At 40.3% G+C, this 17,604-nt stretch overlaps 1 protein-coding gene across 1 annotated transcript in view; it reads right to left on the reverse strand.

The window, feature by feature from the left end:
• Positions 1-11,138, reverse strand: part of TSPAN8 (tetraspanin 8) — a 31,378-nt gene extending 20,240 nt beyond the window's left edge. The window contains exon 1 of the mRNA XM_077913841.1: positions 10,712-11,138. Within this exon, the coding sequence (XP_077769967.1) occupies positions 10,712-10,771 (60 nt within the window). The 5' untranslated portion in view covers positions 10,772-11,138. The remainder of the gene's footprint in view (positions 1-10,711) is intronic.
• Between the last annotated feature and the right edge of the window lie 6,466 nt (positions 11,139-17,604).

Here is a 17,604-nt window from a genome sequence, read left to right on the forward strand (position 1 = left end):
TTACCCGAATAGTTCTTATGGTTATTATCCTTATCTGATACTTATTTATGAGATTATCAATGAGAAAACTGTAAGAATTCCTAGAGACTAAGACTGCGGTTTTTAAATTACTTAATTATTTAATATATATATTTTTAAGATTGTATTTATTTATTTGACAGAAAGAGAGAGAGAGAGAGAGCACAAGTAGGGGAAGCAGCAGAAGGAGAGGGAGAAGCAGGTTCCTCACTGCGCAGGGAGCCCGATGTGATGCTCTATTCCAGGACCCTGGGATCTTGACTTGAACCAAAGGCAAACACTTAACTGACTGAGTCACCTAGGTGCTCCGACTGTGGTTTTTTAAACCCTTAACTTTTTTATTTGTCTCTGTGTGACTTTTTAGTTTACTTTTTCAGTGACTTTAGATACCAAATCATTGAGAAATCTTATAAAATCAACCATATTCTCCCTTTAAATGACCACTTTCAGTCTTGTCAGCCACCAAGTGTTATCTGTAACATTAACTTTAAAAGAAGGATTATCAAAACAAGGAGACTATTATACACCAGTTGAAATGGCCAAAGTCTGAAACCCTGACACCCCAAATGCTAACGAGGATGTGGAGCAATAGGTACTCCCGTTCAGTGCTGATAGAAATGCAAAATGTACAGCCACCTTCAAAGACCTTTTGGTAGTTTCTTACAAAACCAAACACACTCTTACTGTATCATACAGCAATCATGCTCCTTGGTATTTATCTAGATTTATGTCCACACTAAACCTCCATAAGGATATTTATAGCAGCTTTATTCACAATCGCTAAAACTTGGAAACAGCCAAGATGTCCTCTAGCAAGTGAACGAATGGATGGATAAACTGTGGCACATCTAGACAAGGGAACGTTATTCAGCACAGTTTTTTTTTTATTAAAAAAATATAATGAGCTATCACACCATGAAGACATGAAAGAACCTTAAATACAGATTACTAGGTAAAAGAAGCCAACCTGAAAAGGCTACATATGGAATGATTCTGACTATATGACAATCTGGAAAAGGCATGACTATGGAGACACTTAAAGATCAGGGGCCACCAGAGGGGATACGGAATGAATAGATAGAGTGCAGATGATTTTTAAGGCAGTGAAAATACTCTATATAACAATTATGGGTATATTTCAATGTCATTACATACATTTGTCCAAACCCATAGAATGTGCAGGAGTGAAACCTAATGAAAACTATGGTCTTTAGGTGGTTGTGATGTGTCAATGGAGGTTCATCGATTATAACACGTATGGCTCTGGTGAGTGATCTTGATAACAGCATGGGCTATACCTGTGTGGTAGTAAGGTATGTGGGAAATATAACCCTCCTCTGTACCTTCCTCTCCATTTGGCTATAACTGTAAAACTGTTCTAAAAAAAAATTAGGTATTCTTAAGAAGAAAAAGGAAGAAGGGCGCCTAGGTGGCTCCATTGGTTAAGCGTCTGACTCTTGATTTCAGCTCAGGTCATGATCTAGGGTCATGAGAACCAGCTGGTCTCCACACCAAATATGGAGCTTGCTTAAGATTCTCTCCCCCTCCCCCTCTGCCCCCTCCCCACCACACTACATGTTCTCTTTCTCTCTCTCTGAAAAAGAAAGAGAAAGAAAGGAGGAAAGAAAAAGAAGAAAGAAAGAAGAAAGAAAGAAAGAAAAAGAAAGAAAAAGAAAGAAAGAAAGAAAGAAAGAAAGAAAGAAAGAAAGAAAGAAAGAAAGAAAGAAGAAAGAAAGAAAGAAAGAAAGGAAGGAAGGAAGAAAGAAGAAAGGAGGGATGGAGGAAGGAAGGGAGGGAGGAAGGAAGGGAGGGAGGAAGGATGGAAAAGGAAAGAATATCCAATTATTTCAGAAGTCAAGAATATTTTGCCTGATTTCAGTTTTTACAACTGTATACATTTTCTTAGAAATTTTGAAGTTGGACAAATATCCTTTCCATCCCTATCTCTTTATCTTTTCTTCCAACTTCACCTTAAAAACAAAAGAAATGCATGTTTAGAACATGCCATTCTCATTTATTGAAGACGTTACATTAAAAACATCAGCCTTAATAATATATAATTATTAAATTTTATACTGACTGACTTTAAAAGTAAATTGATTTTCTATCAAGAATAATAATTCTAGAGTCATGATTGAGATTAACCTATTCTATCCCACTTGTTGCAAGACTGGCTATCATGATGGTTCTCTGAGGCCCTGTCCAGTTTGGCTGTAGTGTTTGTATCCCAGCTTTTTATACTGTTTAAAGACTTGAGAGTATAAATCAAGAAATAAGTATCTAGCTCTGTCCTACTTTCTGTTGATCAAGTTGTAAAAAGAAGTTGATATTTTGGGCTCCCAACTCAGCCTGATAGTGGACACTGCAGAACTGACCAGGCCCACTGCCCCCAAAGCCCACCCTCTGGTGTCTCTTTGAAGGCAGTCAATGGGGTCATCAGTCAGCTCCTATAAGACAACTTTCTTTTTATGGAATTAGGATGCAGCTTGTCTGGGCCAACATTCTAAGAAATTAGGTAATAATTTTGATGTATGCTTGTGAGCATGCGATGGACTAAATTATATCCCTCTCTAAATTTACATGTTAAAGCCCCAAACTACAATCTGACTGTATTTCGAGATAGGGCTTTAAGGAAGTAATGAAGGTTAAAGGAGGTCAGCAAGATGGGGTCTTTGGGGTCTTAATCCAAGATGATTGGTGACCTTATAACAAGAGGAAGAGATCTCTTTGTCTCTGTCTCTCACTATGCACAATGTATGGAGGAAAAACCACGTGAGGACACAGCAAGAAGGCAGCCATCTGCACGCCAGGAAGAGAGCTCTCACCAGAACCTTGATCTTGGACCTCTAGCCTCCAACACTAGGAGAAAATAAATTTCTGTGGTTTAATCCCCCAAGTCCCTGGTATTTTGTGATGGCAGCCCAAGCAGACTAAGACAGGGCACGAGCTGAAAACTACAAAGTGCCAGGAAGAAAAAGGGAAACACCATCTAGGGCAAAGTTAAGTGGGATAGAAGAAGCTGGTTCATCCTCTTCTCAGATACCGTGTCCACCAATCATCCCTACTCCCTCCTTCTCACTTCTCTTTGGATTTCATCACAGTTTATTGGAAGAGTGCTGAAAATGGAAGAAAGTATAGCACTCTGCTAGGAGGAAGCGCGGCTTGTGAGCTCTCTCATTATTGGCCCAGAATGGACACTTTTTAGATAAGCTTAAGGGAAAGCTTCCTATTGTTCTCCCCCAAAAGGTTATAAAATAAGAAATTATCCTAATGGATAACGTGGATAACTACAAGACTTGTTTTTGTGGTGCTCCCACAACATGGGAGGCCATGAATACAGGAGGTAAGGATTCCAAGGGCCCTAACATTTTAGGAAGAAGCTACTGTTTTTGATTTTCAAGTTTCTTTTTTCAATAAACATTTATTTAAAAACCTAGTTTCATGGCATTGTGGTTAGATAATGCTTGAGAGAGTTGTTTTTATATTAAATTATTGCTTTTTTCACTGACTGTGTCCTCCTCTTCAGGAATACAAATCGTTCTGGTTTCCCATTCTCTATTCTTCCTTTTTCCATCTCATTCATCTCGTCTTGATTTTTCCTCTGGGAGGGTTTCTCCATTTGGGATTCTTGCTCACTGTCTCCATTTAATGCAGTTTCTGGAGGGGATTTTAACTCTATCCTTGTGTTTCTGGTTCACATGAGGCACTTCTTTAGTTTATCCATTTTTCTTTTCACCTCATTCTGTGCTTTTCCAGTCAACTTTTTTTTGTCTTGTGGCCTCCATCCTCCGTTTCACAGGGTGTTGTTTCCTGGCACGGCATTGTGGATGCCAATTTCCTGATCCTTTTTCCATGATGTTGGAGCCTTTCTTTCAGGGATGTGTGCTGGTTTCAGAGTGGACATTTCCTGTCCCTTACTCGGCGGTCCTTTTATTAGGACTGGATTTTCCTTAGTCATCCTTGAGTAAGACAAGACCCATTTTGACGTATTACTCTTTGCGAGGAGGGCCTGCACTTTGCCTCACTCTCTAACGACATGGGTCGTAGTAATTTTCAGACCTTCTGTTGGAGGAGAGCTGTGGTGCCTTCTCCCTACAGGCATGGCCTACTGCAGCTCTGATCTACTGACCCGGCCTCCTAGCACTCACACACTATCTGCTTTTCTGATGCTCTAAACCAGTGGTGTCAATTAAAATTTTCAATCCTTCACAGGTTCTGCCCTCAAGGTTTTTCAGCCCCCAAATACTGGTTATTTGTTGTATCAATGGTGTTAAGCATGCAGCAGTGTCTCCATAGTTGCATTTGTGTATTTCTTTTGAACCCACTAAGTAAGCCAAACACCCAGTACAACTGCTGCAAATTCTAATTTTAAGTAGCTCTAAATTTAGAAGAAAGAAATCAACCACCTTTCTTTCTGACATAAATAGGGCCTGGGTAAACGTGCTTCAGGTTATCTATGCTTCACCAAAGTATGAAATCACTAAAATGTACATAATTCCAAAATAGATAAAGAGAGATGGATGTTCAGCATTTGATTAGCATCCTAGTGTTTCTGAATCATAAAATTAAGGCAAATTCAGAGGGCACCTGGGTGACTCAGTCAGTTCAGCATCTGCCTTCAGCTCAGGTCATGATCTCAGGGTCCTGGATTGAGCCCTGCATCCAGGTCCTTGTTCACCAGGGAGAGTTTGCTTCTCCTTCTCCCTCTGCCCAGCCCCTTGCTGCTCGTTTCCACTCTCAAATTTTTAAAAAATGATGCAAATTCAGGGATATTTTCATCACTTTGTGTCAAAAGTACAGCCTGCAGAATTGTTCATACATTTGCAGGGCCTAGGGTGAGGACATAAACAACCAACATTCCACAGATCACCGGTCTCTATATTAATAAGTTATAATTCATGATAATAAATATATATACAACATTTCTTATCATCTGTCCTTGACAAATGTGCCCACTTAATGACCCCGAAGACAATATTTGATTTAGAATTCTCTGACTCCTGGGAGTCTGAGACCAACCCAGCCCCCAGCCCTCACTCCAGGTCCTGTCCTGAACTCTGGGGGACAAAACATGAAGGGCTGCGGATGCGTCAGCCCCTAAGCCAGCCCTGTTGCAAGCTGCCCCCACTCCGGCACACAGCTCCCCATTGGTCACTCCTGGAGAAAGGCCTGTGCAGACCCTAGAAGCAGGTTTGGAACTACCTGGGCAGCGAAATGTGGAGCCTCAGGTCCCCAGCGTGGAGGCCAGGCTCAAGGTGAACACTGTTCTCCAGCCCACAGATTCCTTACCCCACGGGGCCGGAGGAGGGCTGGAGGAGGGCTCAAAATATATTTATGTTTTAAAAGCCAATTACCTATAAAATATTACCACACTAGACTCTAATACTTTTTAAACTGAAAAGCAACACGGTGGTTGGAATTAGGGAAAACTGCATTAATTGCACTATTACTGCATGAAAGTCCTTGGTGATAGGCTTTCAGAAAGCATCTTATTTAATCTTCACAATTAACTGTGCTGGTTAAAATCATCATCCTCATCTTACAAATACAGGGAATGGGGCACAGAAAAGGCAAGGAACATGTTCCAGGCCACAGAGCAAAGTGGAGTGGATTCAGGATGTGAATCTCAAGTCTGTCAGCCTTCAAAATATGCTCTTTCCTTCCCCTAATCTGTGCTCGAAGAATTCCCACCTTCATCATATTTCTTGCCATCTTATTTCCTCCTCTGTTTCAGAATCCAGCACTGAGGCTGGTTTACCACCACGCAGAGTAGTTTCATGGTTTTGTCTCATACAAATGTCCCTACAATGTTGGTGGAAATGTCTGTTTCTTAAGCATCCCTTTAGCGTTACTCTTGGTTCTTTTCTACACACAGACTCGTTTAACCTTCCCAACGACTCCATGACTCCAGATAATGCTACCATCCCCAGTTTTGAAGATGAGGAACTCTAAAGCACAGAGAGATGGACAACGTCCCCAAGGTCACGTGGCTGAGCCGTGAAGGAGCTGAGGGTGAGCCTGAACTCTCAACCCCTGGGCTCTGGTGCCTTTCGTCATCGCTCCGGTTCCACACCGACTGCACGGAGGCACAAAGCCACCGTATTTACAAAGTTCACACACTCTAACCATGTGCTCAAGGCTTTATCCTGGCTGATTTCATCAACTGACAGAATGAAATATAATTGGGCCTGATTTTTGTTAAGGTTCCCGTCTCCCAGGTATGTCTGCCTGGACTCTCCTCATTGCTCTCAGCACAGGCGACCCGGAGGCCCAAGCACCACCTCAAATACAACAAGGAATATCACAGTCCTGCTTCCTGGACTCTCCAAGTTCTGACTTCCTCCTGGTCTCTTCAAATGGCCTCATGCACCGGCTTCCTGCAGTTGTGCATACTTTTTGGCTTTTCCAACTGGGCTCCTCCTTCTTGCCTCCCCTTGTTGGGATTGGTGATGTGACTTTGGCAGGCCTGGCCTCCCAAGAGCTGGCTCTCCACCTCTGGAGATGCTTTGAAGGCGTCCCTGGCTCTGAGTCTCATGCTCACCTGAACAACTTCCATCCTCCAGCATCTACACTGCTCCCCCACCTGACTTATCTGACAAGAGGATAAGGAGACCTGGGCAGCTCCTCTGCTCTGACACAAGACTTAAAGAAGTAGACTTTGTACCCATTCTCTACGGCACCTCCAACTCACTGTGACTCGGTTACAACGCGAGCATCAGTGATCAAGAATGATTTCCACTTTTGTGTGTTTTTCTTCAGTCGTTAGTTCTGACAAATGGAAATTGCCGCATATTTATATGGCATATCTCAAGTTCTCTCACAAACGAAACTGGTATGTTTAGCTTACATGACCATATGCATATCTCAGAGATATTTCAACATCTGGCCCTATTTTGCAAAGGCTTAGTTTTGAAGGAAGAATGCATTTGAAAACATAAGGCCGTGGATATCTGTAAGAAAACCACATCAGTGGGGCCGTTAAACTCTTTGCTTAAGTAAACATCAGGAATGTGACAAATTGCTAATTTCCTATGAAGGATCATAAAATTCCAATGGAGAACTCTGGATTGGGGATGGAGGGAAGAGTAGAAATAGCCATGGTTACCTAACCTCAGGGACTTCTGCTATCTAAATTTTGAATGAAAATATTGATGTCCCCCGTTGGCCGAGATGTTATCACCAGTCTTTACCACCATGGCTCTTACTCAAAGACTCCATTTTGAGATGTGTCATATAGAGACTGTAGGTCACACAAACATATTGGTGGAAAGAACAAGGCCTTTTACCCTAGGAAAGTTAGAAATATCTAACTGAAATCTAATGCATCTGAAAGACTTTGTCTTCATTATCGAAACAGAGATAATGGCAACCATAAAATGGTTCAGAGGATCCCAGAAAAACAGTGCCAGTATCTGGGTAGCATGGTACAGATCTCTAATCTTAAATATATCATCTTGAACCTATAACATGGCCCTTGCCTAATCTCTTTGTTATTTCAGCTTAAAATTCAGATTTCAGATTCATAATTAGCTCTTTAATGAAACACTGACCGCTGCTGTATTCACAATAGCCATCAGCACTTCGTATGCTGTTTTAATACAACAGATATACTTTAACAATTTAATAATTTGCTGCTAGTTTAGGTACTTTGGAACATGTTGTTAACATAAGAGCCATGCATTTACTAGCATATTCATATTTTGGTTTATTTAAATGGCCCATATACATTTTGTGCCATAGAAAGACAATGGTGATAGTTTTTTTTAAAACAAATCTCAGGATTTTTTTTTTTTAAGATTTTATTTATCTATTTGAGAGTGAGAGAGAGTGAGCACAAGCCAGGGCAGAGAAGGAGACTCCCCACTGAGCAGGGAGCCAGACTCAGGACTGGGTCCCAAGACTCTGGGATCATGACCTGAGCCAAAGGCTTAATCTATTGAACCACCTAAGTGCCCCAAATCTCAGGATTTCTTGAAGAAAAATCTGATTCCAGGTCTAGGGTGGGAACTAGGGAAGTAAGCCTAGATTATTTTGTCATACCAATAGGGAAGAAGTTATGTTATTAAGAGCATGTCAAAGGGACTCAGGAGCCAACTTGAAGATGCTCCCCAATGGTCAAAGATAAAATAATTGCATATCAACAAAGAAAAGGATGGTGATGGACTTTAAATCTATTTATTTCGTAAGAATACATACAGAAATGCTTGCTTATTACTGTTATATGATACCAGAAAATTAACTCATCATTTTGAAATCTGTTAAGAGTAAGAAGCACTTATGCTGCCCCCCCCTTTTTAAATAAAAACTGGGTACTACTGGTAACCAGTCAATAAATGCTGGATTTTCTTTATCGAAAGTATTCCAGGTAATACATGAAGAAAAGGTGATAGAAATAGAATATTACCAATTTGGAACTCTTAGTGGACTGTTTCTTAGATTCTTGGGCATCAGTGACAACTAACATCACAAAAAGTGACGAGGTCAGACAGTATGTGCCTCCTGAAGAAGGAACATAAAAACCCCTATAAAGTAGTTAGACTTCATAATGACAACCTGAGTCTTTTTAAGCTGACAAATGCAATCAGTAGATTAGAGATAATACAGAGGACAGGGGAACATGTTAACCTATACCATGGGCGTGCAAATAGCACAGACTCTGGGAAATCTGATAAGATAGACAACACACGTCAATACGTAAAATTTCAAGGAGGAAAAAAAGATGAAAATAGAAGAACCTAAGATGAAAGTTGACATAAAGGAAATATCAACCAGTCACAACCTGTGAACCTTATTTAGATTCTGATTCAAAGAGGCACATTTACGAGGCAATTGAAAATTTAAACCCTAGGTAGATATTGGATAATCGATTCAGAAATTCTTATTAAGGTTTTAGCATGATAATGACATTGTGACCACATTTCTTTTTATTTTTTAAAATTTTTTAAAAGATTTTATTTATTTATTCATGAGAGAGAGAGAGAGGCAGAGACACAGGCAGAAGGAGAGGCAGGCCCCATTCCATGCAGGGAGCCCAATGTGGGTGGGACTGGATCCCTGGTGTCCAGTACCACACCCTGGGCTGAAGGCGGAGCTAATCCTCTGAGCCACCCCGGCTGCCCCACATTTCTTTTTAAAGAACGATTTCTCTTTTAGAGCAAGATACTAAAATATTTACAGATGAAAGGATCTATCTGGGATTTGCTTCAAATTGATAGAAGGTGGAGAAAGTGGATGAGACCATGCGCAGGGAAGGATTGCCCTGGTGTCCTCACTTTGGGACTGGATGATGGGGCCGATTACACTTTTCTACTCTGTGAATGTTCAAAATTCTCCTGAACGAAAAGCTACGAACAAAACCAAAGTACATAGACAATCCTTGATGTATATTATATTCCACTTTCAGGGTTTAACTGATTTTTAAAATTTCAAGGGAAGAAATTTATCAGGACTAACTGTAAAAAACTGGCATGTATTCATGGCCTAAACTTAATATTTGCAAAAGCAGCCAGTTTTTCTAAGGAAAAGAGAAAGTAAAGGGACAAATTGTCTTTATCTTATTTTATTTATTTATATACTCATTTACTTCACCAATATTTCATCTGTACTCATTAGGGCTACTGACATTGAACAGAAAGTCATCTTGTACAAGAAGACTATATTCCTGTGGTTAAGTTTAATTAGGCGCATCATTATGTTACCAGGACAGACGTTTACCAATATATAGATATCAGCTGCCTGTTTACTAAAGGGAACAAGGTAAAAACCAAAACCAGACCTCTCTCCTGCTGATACTGCATAAGCTATTTTTAAAATCCAGTATACAAAATTATTTTTTTCATTTAAGGACTTTGGGCTATTTCTGTTGATTTAGTTCTGAACACTCTTTAGTTGTCCCCTATATACTAAAAATGATAAAGTCAATTTTCCAAGATCCCATCCTGCCCTTTACCTTTTGCCTTCTATATCTTATTTTTCCACTTTCTAACATTGATGCTACTTACCAATTTATTTGCTGTCTTAGGTCAATAGGCTTTCAAAAAAAACCTATAAGAACCTGCTAAAATATCAACCCTATTGATTAAGAGGTGGGCTGATGACACATCAAAATACTAACTTTTTTAACCTAGTTATCCAAGTTTAATTTTTCCATGATTAAGTAATTGTATTGTTTCCCTCTCAAGTTTTTTATGACCCACTGTTTCTTCTTTAGGTCTCTAGAAATAATCCTTTCCTCATGGCTATCATCTGACAGCCCACCATTCACCTGTTTCAGACTCAGATGTAAAGGTTAGAATTCAGAGGCTGGGCTCCAGTGGAAACAGACCACATTTTTTCCCACAAGGTCCTTAAACCAGGGAGGCCTGCATGATATACAACTAAGAATAGCTGTCCTTTAATTAAGGGGTATTTTTCCCCTCTGTGGTTGTTTTGCAACTATATCAAAACATTTATGAAATGTTTATCCTCACAGATCCTGAGGTCCACTTTCTTGAGTCATTGGCTCATTTTCAATTACTGAAATAACCAAAGAAAGAACAAACAAATCCAAACAAGTAAATGGAAAATACATTTTCTTCCTCTTCCTATTTCTCTAGTGCAGAGTCTGTTCTCGTTTATGATATTTATTTCAAGGTTCCCTTTCTTGCCTAAAGTCGATAATTAAAAAACAACAACAGCAAAAAAGCACACTTACCCAGAACAAGAAGTTGAAGATAAACATGGAATATTTTATACAGCCACTCACACCTGCCATGGTGAGACAGGATCAGGAATCCAGATGCGGCGAATGTAACTGTTCGTTATAGGATTGTCCTGCAACACGCTCTGGAGTAAGTTGCCTGCAGAGATTTCTGTGCCCACGGCTTCGAAGCAGAAATAGAAAGCAAAGGAGGGGCAGAGGGGAATAATCCAGTTATTAAAGTGGATAAAAAATTAACCCACACATTTAAATATCACAAGGGCTATCTCTAGGCGAGTGTGTTCTTTTGCTTGTCATGGCTCCTGGGGCACTGGGCCAGGATATTTATGATCCTTTCTCAAAAACTGCCTCCTCTAAAGTAAACAGATATCAAGTTAAGGAGTGGCGCTGGATCGGAGAGAGAGTGGCACAGCGATACTAGGTTGCTGGATTTCAGAAACCACAACCTGACTTCCCTGCCCTCTATTTCAACACTATAGGGAACTAAGACTGCTTTTGCTCTAAGATAAAGGGACTTTGTGTCTCAACTCATTTTTGCATTGCATTTTCTCAGCAATGCCAAGTTTCTCCCGGGTGCCATAAAATGCATTTAGAAATGTGCAAAATCTGCAGGCTTACCCTGCAGTCACCTTTCATCCTTACCTCCAGAGTAGTGGGAACAACCATTACAAGGACCTGCTTCCAAAGCTTCTAGACTTATTTCAAAACCAGTCCACAGAGCTGCTATGAAGGCAGCCTAGATAGGGGAAATGAGGAGGGAGAGACTGCCCTGCCTATGACCAGACCATTCAGCTTTTATCTTTATTTCTTTACAGTGTAAAGGGGGAAAAAACTGACAGCCTCTTTGTGTTCCTTTTATAACATGTAGCCATACTGATAGCTCGGTTTATTGTTAAGGCGGCACCGTACTTCCCTTCCTCGGGTATGTTACATCCAGCAACAACTCTTCTCCAGCAATTTAGTTTCTGGATTCCTGGTCTCCTTGGACAAAAAAAATTCAAAATGAGAAAGTGGTCATAGTTCAGTGACCATAGATGGTACAATTTGTTTCTAGGGCTAATAGAAGGCAGCTGTGGCAGGTAAAGGCAAAATTCTCTGACCTAATCAGGGAGGTGTGGACTGCTTTTGTGTAAACAGTTTGGGTCATGCCTAGTTTCCACATCCTGCATCTAAAAGGGAGCTCCTTGCTCCCTAAAGAAAAGAACCCTCTACTTCAACATGTTTTTTGGGGAAAATGATTCTTTAAAATCTTTGTTAAGTTCTGTACACACAATGTATTTCTATTGTATTACCACCAATGATATTTGGTGTTGAGGCCAAATTTAGGATTAATTCAGAAATAATGGCTTAATATTTAAATAATCATGAAAATTGTTGGTGTTCTTTTTCTAAGAGTTTTTGAAAACCCTTTTTTCTTACTTTCTGTTGTTGTTTCTATTTCCTCTAGAAAATGGAAATAATTTCACAAACTTCTAGTGAGATGTTAATGTAGTTAGGATTACCCAAAGCTGAAAGAAGAGTTTTGACTGGATGAAAAACCAAATGGATTTTATGTCCTAGAAATGATTATTTATCATTTAGAGGTAAAGATCAAAGAAATATATAGATAAAAATGCTGTTTTGTTGACAAGAATGTATTGAAGACTTACCAAATTTCAGCTTAGAATACTTTTTTTTTAAAGAATATACTCTTTAGATCCATTGCTAATGAACTCTGAAACCCAAAGTCAATGGATGTGTTCCATAAGAAAATTACTCTTTGTAAAATATTCCCCAGTCCAATTCGAAATCTATATGACACGGTTCATTTCTCTGAACTCCTATCCCAGTAAATTTTATAATTACACAACATTCACCCAAGTTAATACTGTGGAGTTCCTTTGTATTTCTCTTTCTTGCCTGGTATCCAATCACTTCGCACAGTCCGCTGAGCTCCGAAATTTCCTTCAAATCTGATTCCTCTGTCTCTCCTTCAGCTACTGTCATTATTCAACCTGTTATCATCTCTTATTCAACCAGAATGTTAATTCGTTTCCCTGCCAGTCTCTTCCCCCTCCTATCTGCCTTAGCACTTTGGAATTTTCTTTCTTTTTAAATACTTATTGACTATGTAATTCCTCCGATTAAAAACCAATCTAAGGATGGTTTCCTGTCACCTATAGAGTAAATTTCAGACTTCTTAGAATGGCTTTGATAGCGCAGGGTAAGCAGGCCTCTCCCACCTCCCAGAACTTTCTCTTGTTCCTCTCTCCCTGGGCAGCCTCTACCCCTACACTCCATATCCATGAAATTAATTCACAGGACTAAAATGTGTCTTAGGATTTTATGCCTCTGTGCCATGTCACTGAGTTCTAGGAAACTACCAACATGCTATGTCTTGCCCTTTTCAAAAGATCAATTATCAAGTAAAGAAAAATAGTTTCTTTATTTCGGGACTTATCAGAACCCTCACTTGATATTCCAGCAAGTGACAGAATTTACAGCAATTCCCAAATGAATATGACCCCCCAGAAAATATTTTTGAAAGACCTATCCTTGAACCAGTGGTACAGCCTTTACTTACAGAAATACTGATCTAGACAAACCCCTACATTTTATACATAAGAAAAGTGAACCCTGGAGAGACTGAGCAGCCCAAGTTCACAGAAGTGGCTAATGGCTGAGCTCTTTAGCTCCAGGCAGGAGGGTCTCATGATGATCAGACCACTATTCTGTCCACTTGCACCAACTGTCTTGAGTTAGGTAGTATAATTATGAGTCAGTTACCACCTTAGAGTTTGAGAAGTTGTTCCATAACAGATATTTAGCTGTGGGGCTGAAGGTAGGGAGGGGCTAGAGGCTGTCAGTGATATACCTTGGTCCCAGCGAAATGCCCTGCCAGGAAGGAGAGGCAATGGGGGGCAGGACAGCACAAGACATGACAACTGAAGGAAAGTGCTGAATAAAAGTCTAATAAATTAGATAAAGTTTTCCGAATGCTACCATTGTGTCAATTATTATCAGTCATAGGTATAAGTGCACGGGGTAACTAACGCAAGATGAGGATTCAAATCCAGTTTATCATGAAATTTCTCCACAAGGTGGTCATGGTAATTTACTAGGTTTGGATAGCAGTATGGGGACCCTGGCAGGGAGGAGAGAGAGAGATCCCTTGTGTTCAGAGTAGAGAAAAGGGCATGAATAAAACCATCAGATACCCTGTATATAAAATACAACATTTTCTCTAGGTCGTCAAGCAAATCAGGCATTTGTTTGGGACCTGAACCAGAAAGCAGACACAGAAAGGAGATTCATTTTTCACCATGATAGCATGTTTCTCTTTACAAGATACACCCAATAATTCATTCAACAAATGTATTAAATGCATATCCTACTCCAGGTGCTATATGGTATAGGTGCTGGAGATACAGCAGTTTACAAAACAAGATAAAAACCCCAGCCTTCACGGGACATTATGTACAATATATATACAAATATATTGGGTCACTAGAGTTTGGAAACAAAAATATAAAAGGAAGTTATCTTCCCACTACAGTGTGAATATAAACAGATGCTCTTTATTATTATTTCACGATAAATTAGATAGCACATTCAGATAATTTGCCATTTAGTCATTCATTCAACAGATATGTATTGAACACCTACTATATTCTGAGCCCTGGAAAGGCTCCTGATTTCCTAAAGATTGTACTCCAGAAAGGAAGGTGACTTCCTCTTGTATTTTTGTTTCCAAAATCTAGTGACCCAATATATTTGTCAATGGAGTAGGTACTGAAAAATCAAGTCAAGTCTTTTTTTTTTTTAAGTCATGTCTTTTAGAGAAAATATTCTGTTCTATTTTATCTTATATATCCTCCCATTATCACTGTCACTGTACATGCTATGGGTTTTTAAATGGCATCGTGAATATTCATTTCCTTAGGTGTGGGTGTGTAAATGAGTGAAGACACGAGGTCATGCGTTCTAAACGATTAGAGTGAAGAGAAAGTTCTGGTACTCTAGCATTTCCCATTTTGAAAACTCTTTTTTCTTACTTTCAGAAAATGGAGATTGCTCACTTACAGGTTTTATGATTCCTTTTACAGGAGCAGAGACTTGGCTCTTGTCCAGCATTCCCAAGACCAACATTTTTCTTCTGCTTTCACTTGAACGTAATGCTCTTTGCTTCCTATCCTGTGAGCTTATGGAGTCTAGCTCATAAAAACCTATTGCATATTCCCACCGGGGATGGGAAGCATCTGGTATGAGAATGATCTATCTCCTTCCTTTGCAAGACATTTTGACATAATAATATCTATTTGTAGTATTAATCCCAGCTCAAAAATAAAATGTGACCTGGAATAGTCTTTGTCAAGTAGCAAGACAGTGTTCATGAACAACAGATATCCAACATTCTTCTTCTTTTATAGATATTTTTACTCTAAAATAGTCATGATTTGCTCTTAGGCATGAAGTTGCTAACCATGTAGGTCACAAAAGGAAAAATATGAAAATATGCATCAGAAAACAGACTTTAGATCACTAAAATCAAATTTTAAAAAGGTTATTTATTTGAGAGAGAGAGGGAGAAAAAAAAAAAGAACATGAGCGAGGGGAGAGGCAGAGGGAGAGGGGGTGGGAATCCTCAAGCAGACTCCCTGCCAAGCTCGGAGCCTGATGCGGAGCTCCTCCCAGGACCCCAAGATCATGACCTGAACCAAAATCAAGAGTCAGTCTCTTAACTGACTGAACCACCCGGATGCCCCACCCAAATCCATTTGTTAAGTGTTTATGAGAGAAGACTGAGGTCAAATGGTACAGGGATTAACAACGCAGTTTCTGACCATGATGGACCAGAGATGTCCATGAATTCTCAGGCCCCAGTGCAATGTTTATACTTCCCTTGTGCTTGCAGCAAGATGAGAAGGGGGCCAGCTGCTGGGCGGGCTCCAGGGTCAGGTCCTGGGATGGGCAGCCCCTGGAGCACACCTTTGCCAGCCTTTCCTGAAGTGATCCACTTCCTGGGACAGATTCACTTTAGATGATGTCACAGGAGCCAGAAGGCCAATTTCTTGGCTTGTCAGGAGGAACGCACCCATGAAGCCGTCCAGCACAAGACAGAGGCCAACCAGAGCATCCTGTCCCTGTAAGAAGGCAACAAAGAAGCCAGGGCTCACAGGGGCTGCATGGGGATGAGCCCAGTAAGGGAGTCGGTGGGTGCCTTGCTGGGCCAGGCAGCCTGGTGGGTCTAGCACCACATCCGGGATACAGCAGCCGAACCCACCAAATGTCACTCTCAGTGGGGGCAGCAGCCTCTCCATGACTTGTTGTGACAAATCAAAAGGTCCTTTGCTTCCAGGTGGCCCTCTCTGGGCCCTGTTGGGTCCATGCTTTCTCTGTGATCACAGGCAAGGGGATGAGAACATCGTGTCTCCACTTACCTGACCGTAATCAAAACTCAGTCCAGCTCCCAAGATGGCATTTTGGTTGCATTTTAGATAGTTCTCAAATTCTCCACTTACAAGTGACTGCACCCTTGGTCCACTCCTATAGACTTACTATAGGCTTACCATCTCTATAGATTTACTCTCAGAGATCAATCTCATTTTCCTTCTCTCCAAATTGGAGAGCGTGCCTATGTGTAGACAAGAATACTCTACAGGAGAATGAAGAGTACAAGTTCTAGGAGAAATTTGTAATCACCGGCCCGGGATCACTGGATCCTCTGTTTTGTAATCACCGGCCCGGGCTCACTGGATCCTCTGTTTCTGTGCTGTGTATTTGCCTGGCTGTTTGCTTTTTAAGTTTAAAGTGTAAATGCCAACCCGCTCTGCCCCTGAGTTCTCTCTGAATCAGTCCTTTGTTTGGTCAGTTCACAAGGTACACATTCGCTGCCAGGCATGATTAGGCTCTGAGGTCACAGTGATGAAGAGGCAGGGAAATGAGGAGAGGCCACCAACACAGAATTTTGAAAAGAAAAAGAAAACAATAAGAGGGTGGGGATGTGTAATGCTTATATCAGACACCAGCTTCTCAAACCAAAGGAGTCAACAGGATGTTACATGGAATTTAACACAGGCATATCCCATGACCAGTCAGGAACAAACATAGACATTTTACTCATAATGCTAATTAGGATCTCACAAGCGACTGATTCTAAATTAGAAAGGTTTATTCAACCTCACACAGTGGGAATGTATTGCATGGCTATTTTGGTTCCCAGGAGAAAAGAAAATAACAGAAAGTCACTGTAGAAGGTCATGTATGAGGAAATCCCAAACTTCCATTTCACACCTTCATAAGAAGCAACAAAATGTATCCCAAATTAAGCTTAGGTAGAAAACAACTCAAATTCTGTCTTGAATTTCTTTTTTTAAACCACGGAGAGTTCTATTTAGATTTTCCCTGAGCACTTGAAAGACTAGATGTTTCCCTTACTGTGAGAAGGCAAGATAAACTGAAAAAAAACAGAAAACCAATGGCCGATCACCTGCACCATCCTTCCTGAAATAAGGGGCCCTGGCTGCATTTTCTTTGCTATCACCCAGGATAAAGGGATCACCCCATTTTCCATCCATAGCAAATCAAAGTACACATTTTTTAGGAATATAATATCTGAATGCAATCTTTCTACAACTGGGATACACCAGTTCTCCTAGAATTTTCTTCTAGTTCCTCTCTTCATTTATACGCAGGTATTAACGTATCCTTCCCTAAACTTCTCAGTAATTATTTTACTACTGACACATTGATTGATTCAGAAAATGCTCCATCCATAAGCCAATCATGTGAGGAAGTCAAAACAGTTTTAAATAAGCTACTCTTGGGGTCATTCAAATGCTTATGGGTAAAAGAAAGCTGAGGGATTGTTTTTGCTTTTTACACAATCATGTTGACCTCTAATTTAG

Source organism: Canis aureus, chromosome 11 (assembly GCF_053574225.1).
Source record: "Canis aureus isolate CA01 chromosome 11, VMU_Caureus_v.1.0, whole genome shotgun sequence".
NCBI lineage: Eukaryota > Metazoa > Chordata > Mammalia > Carnivora > Canidae > Canis > Canis aureus.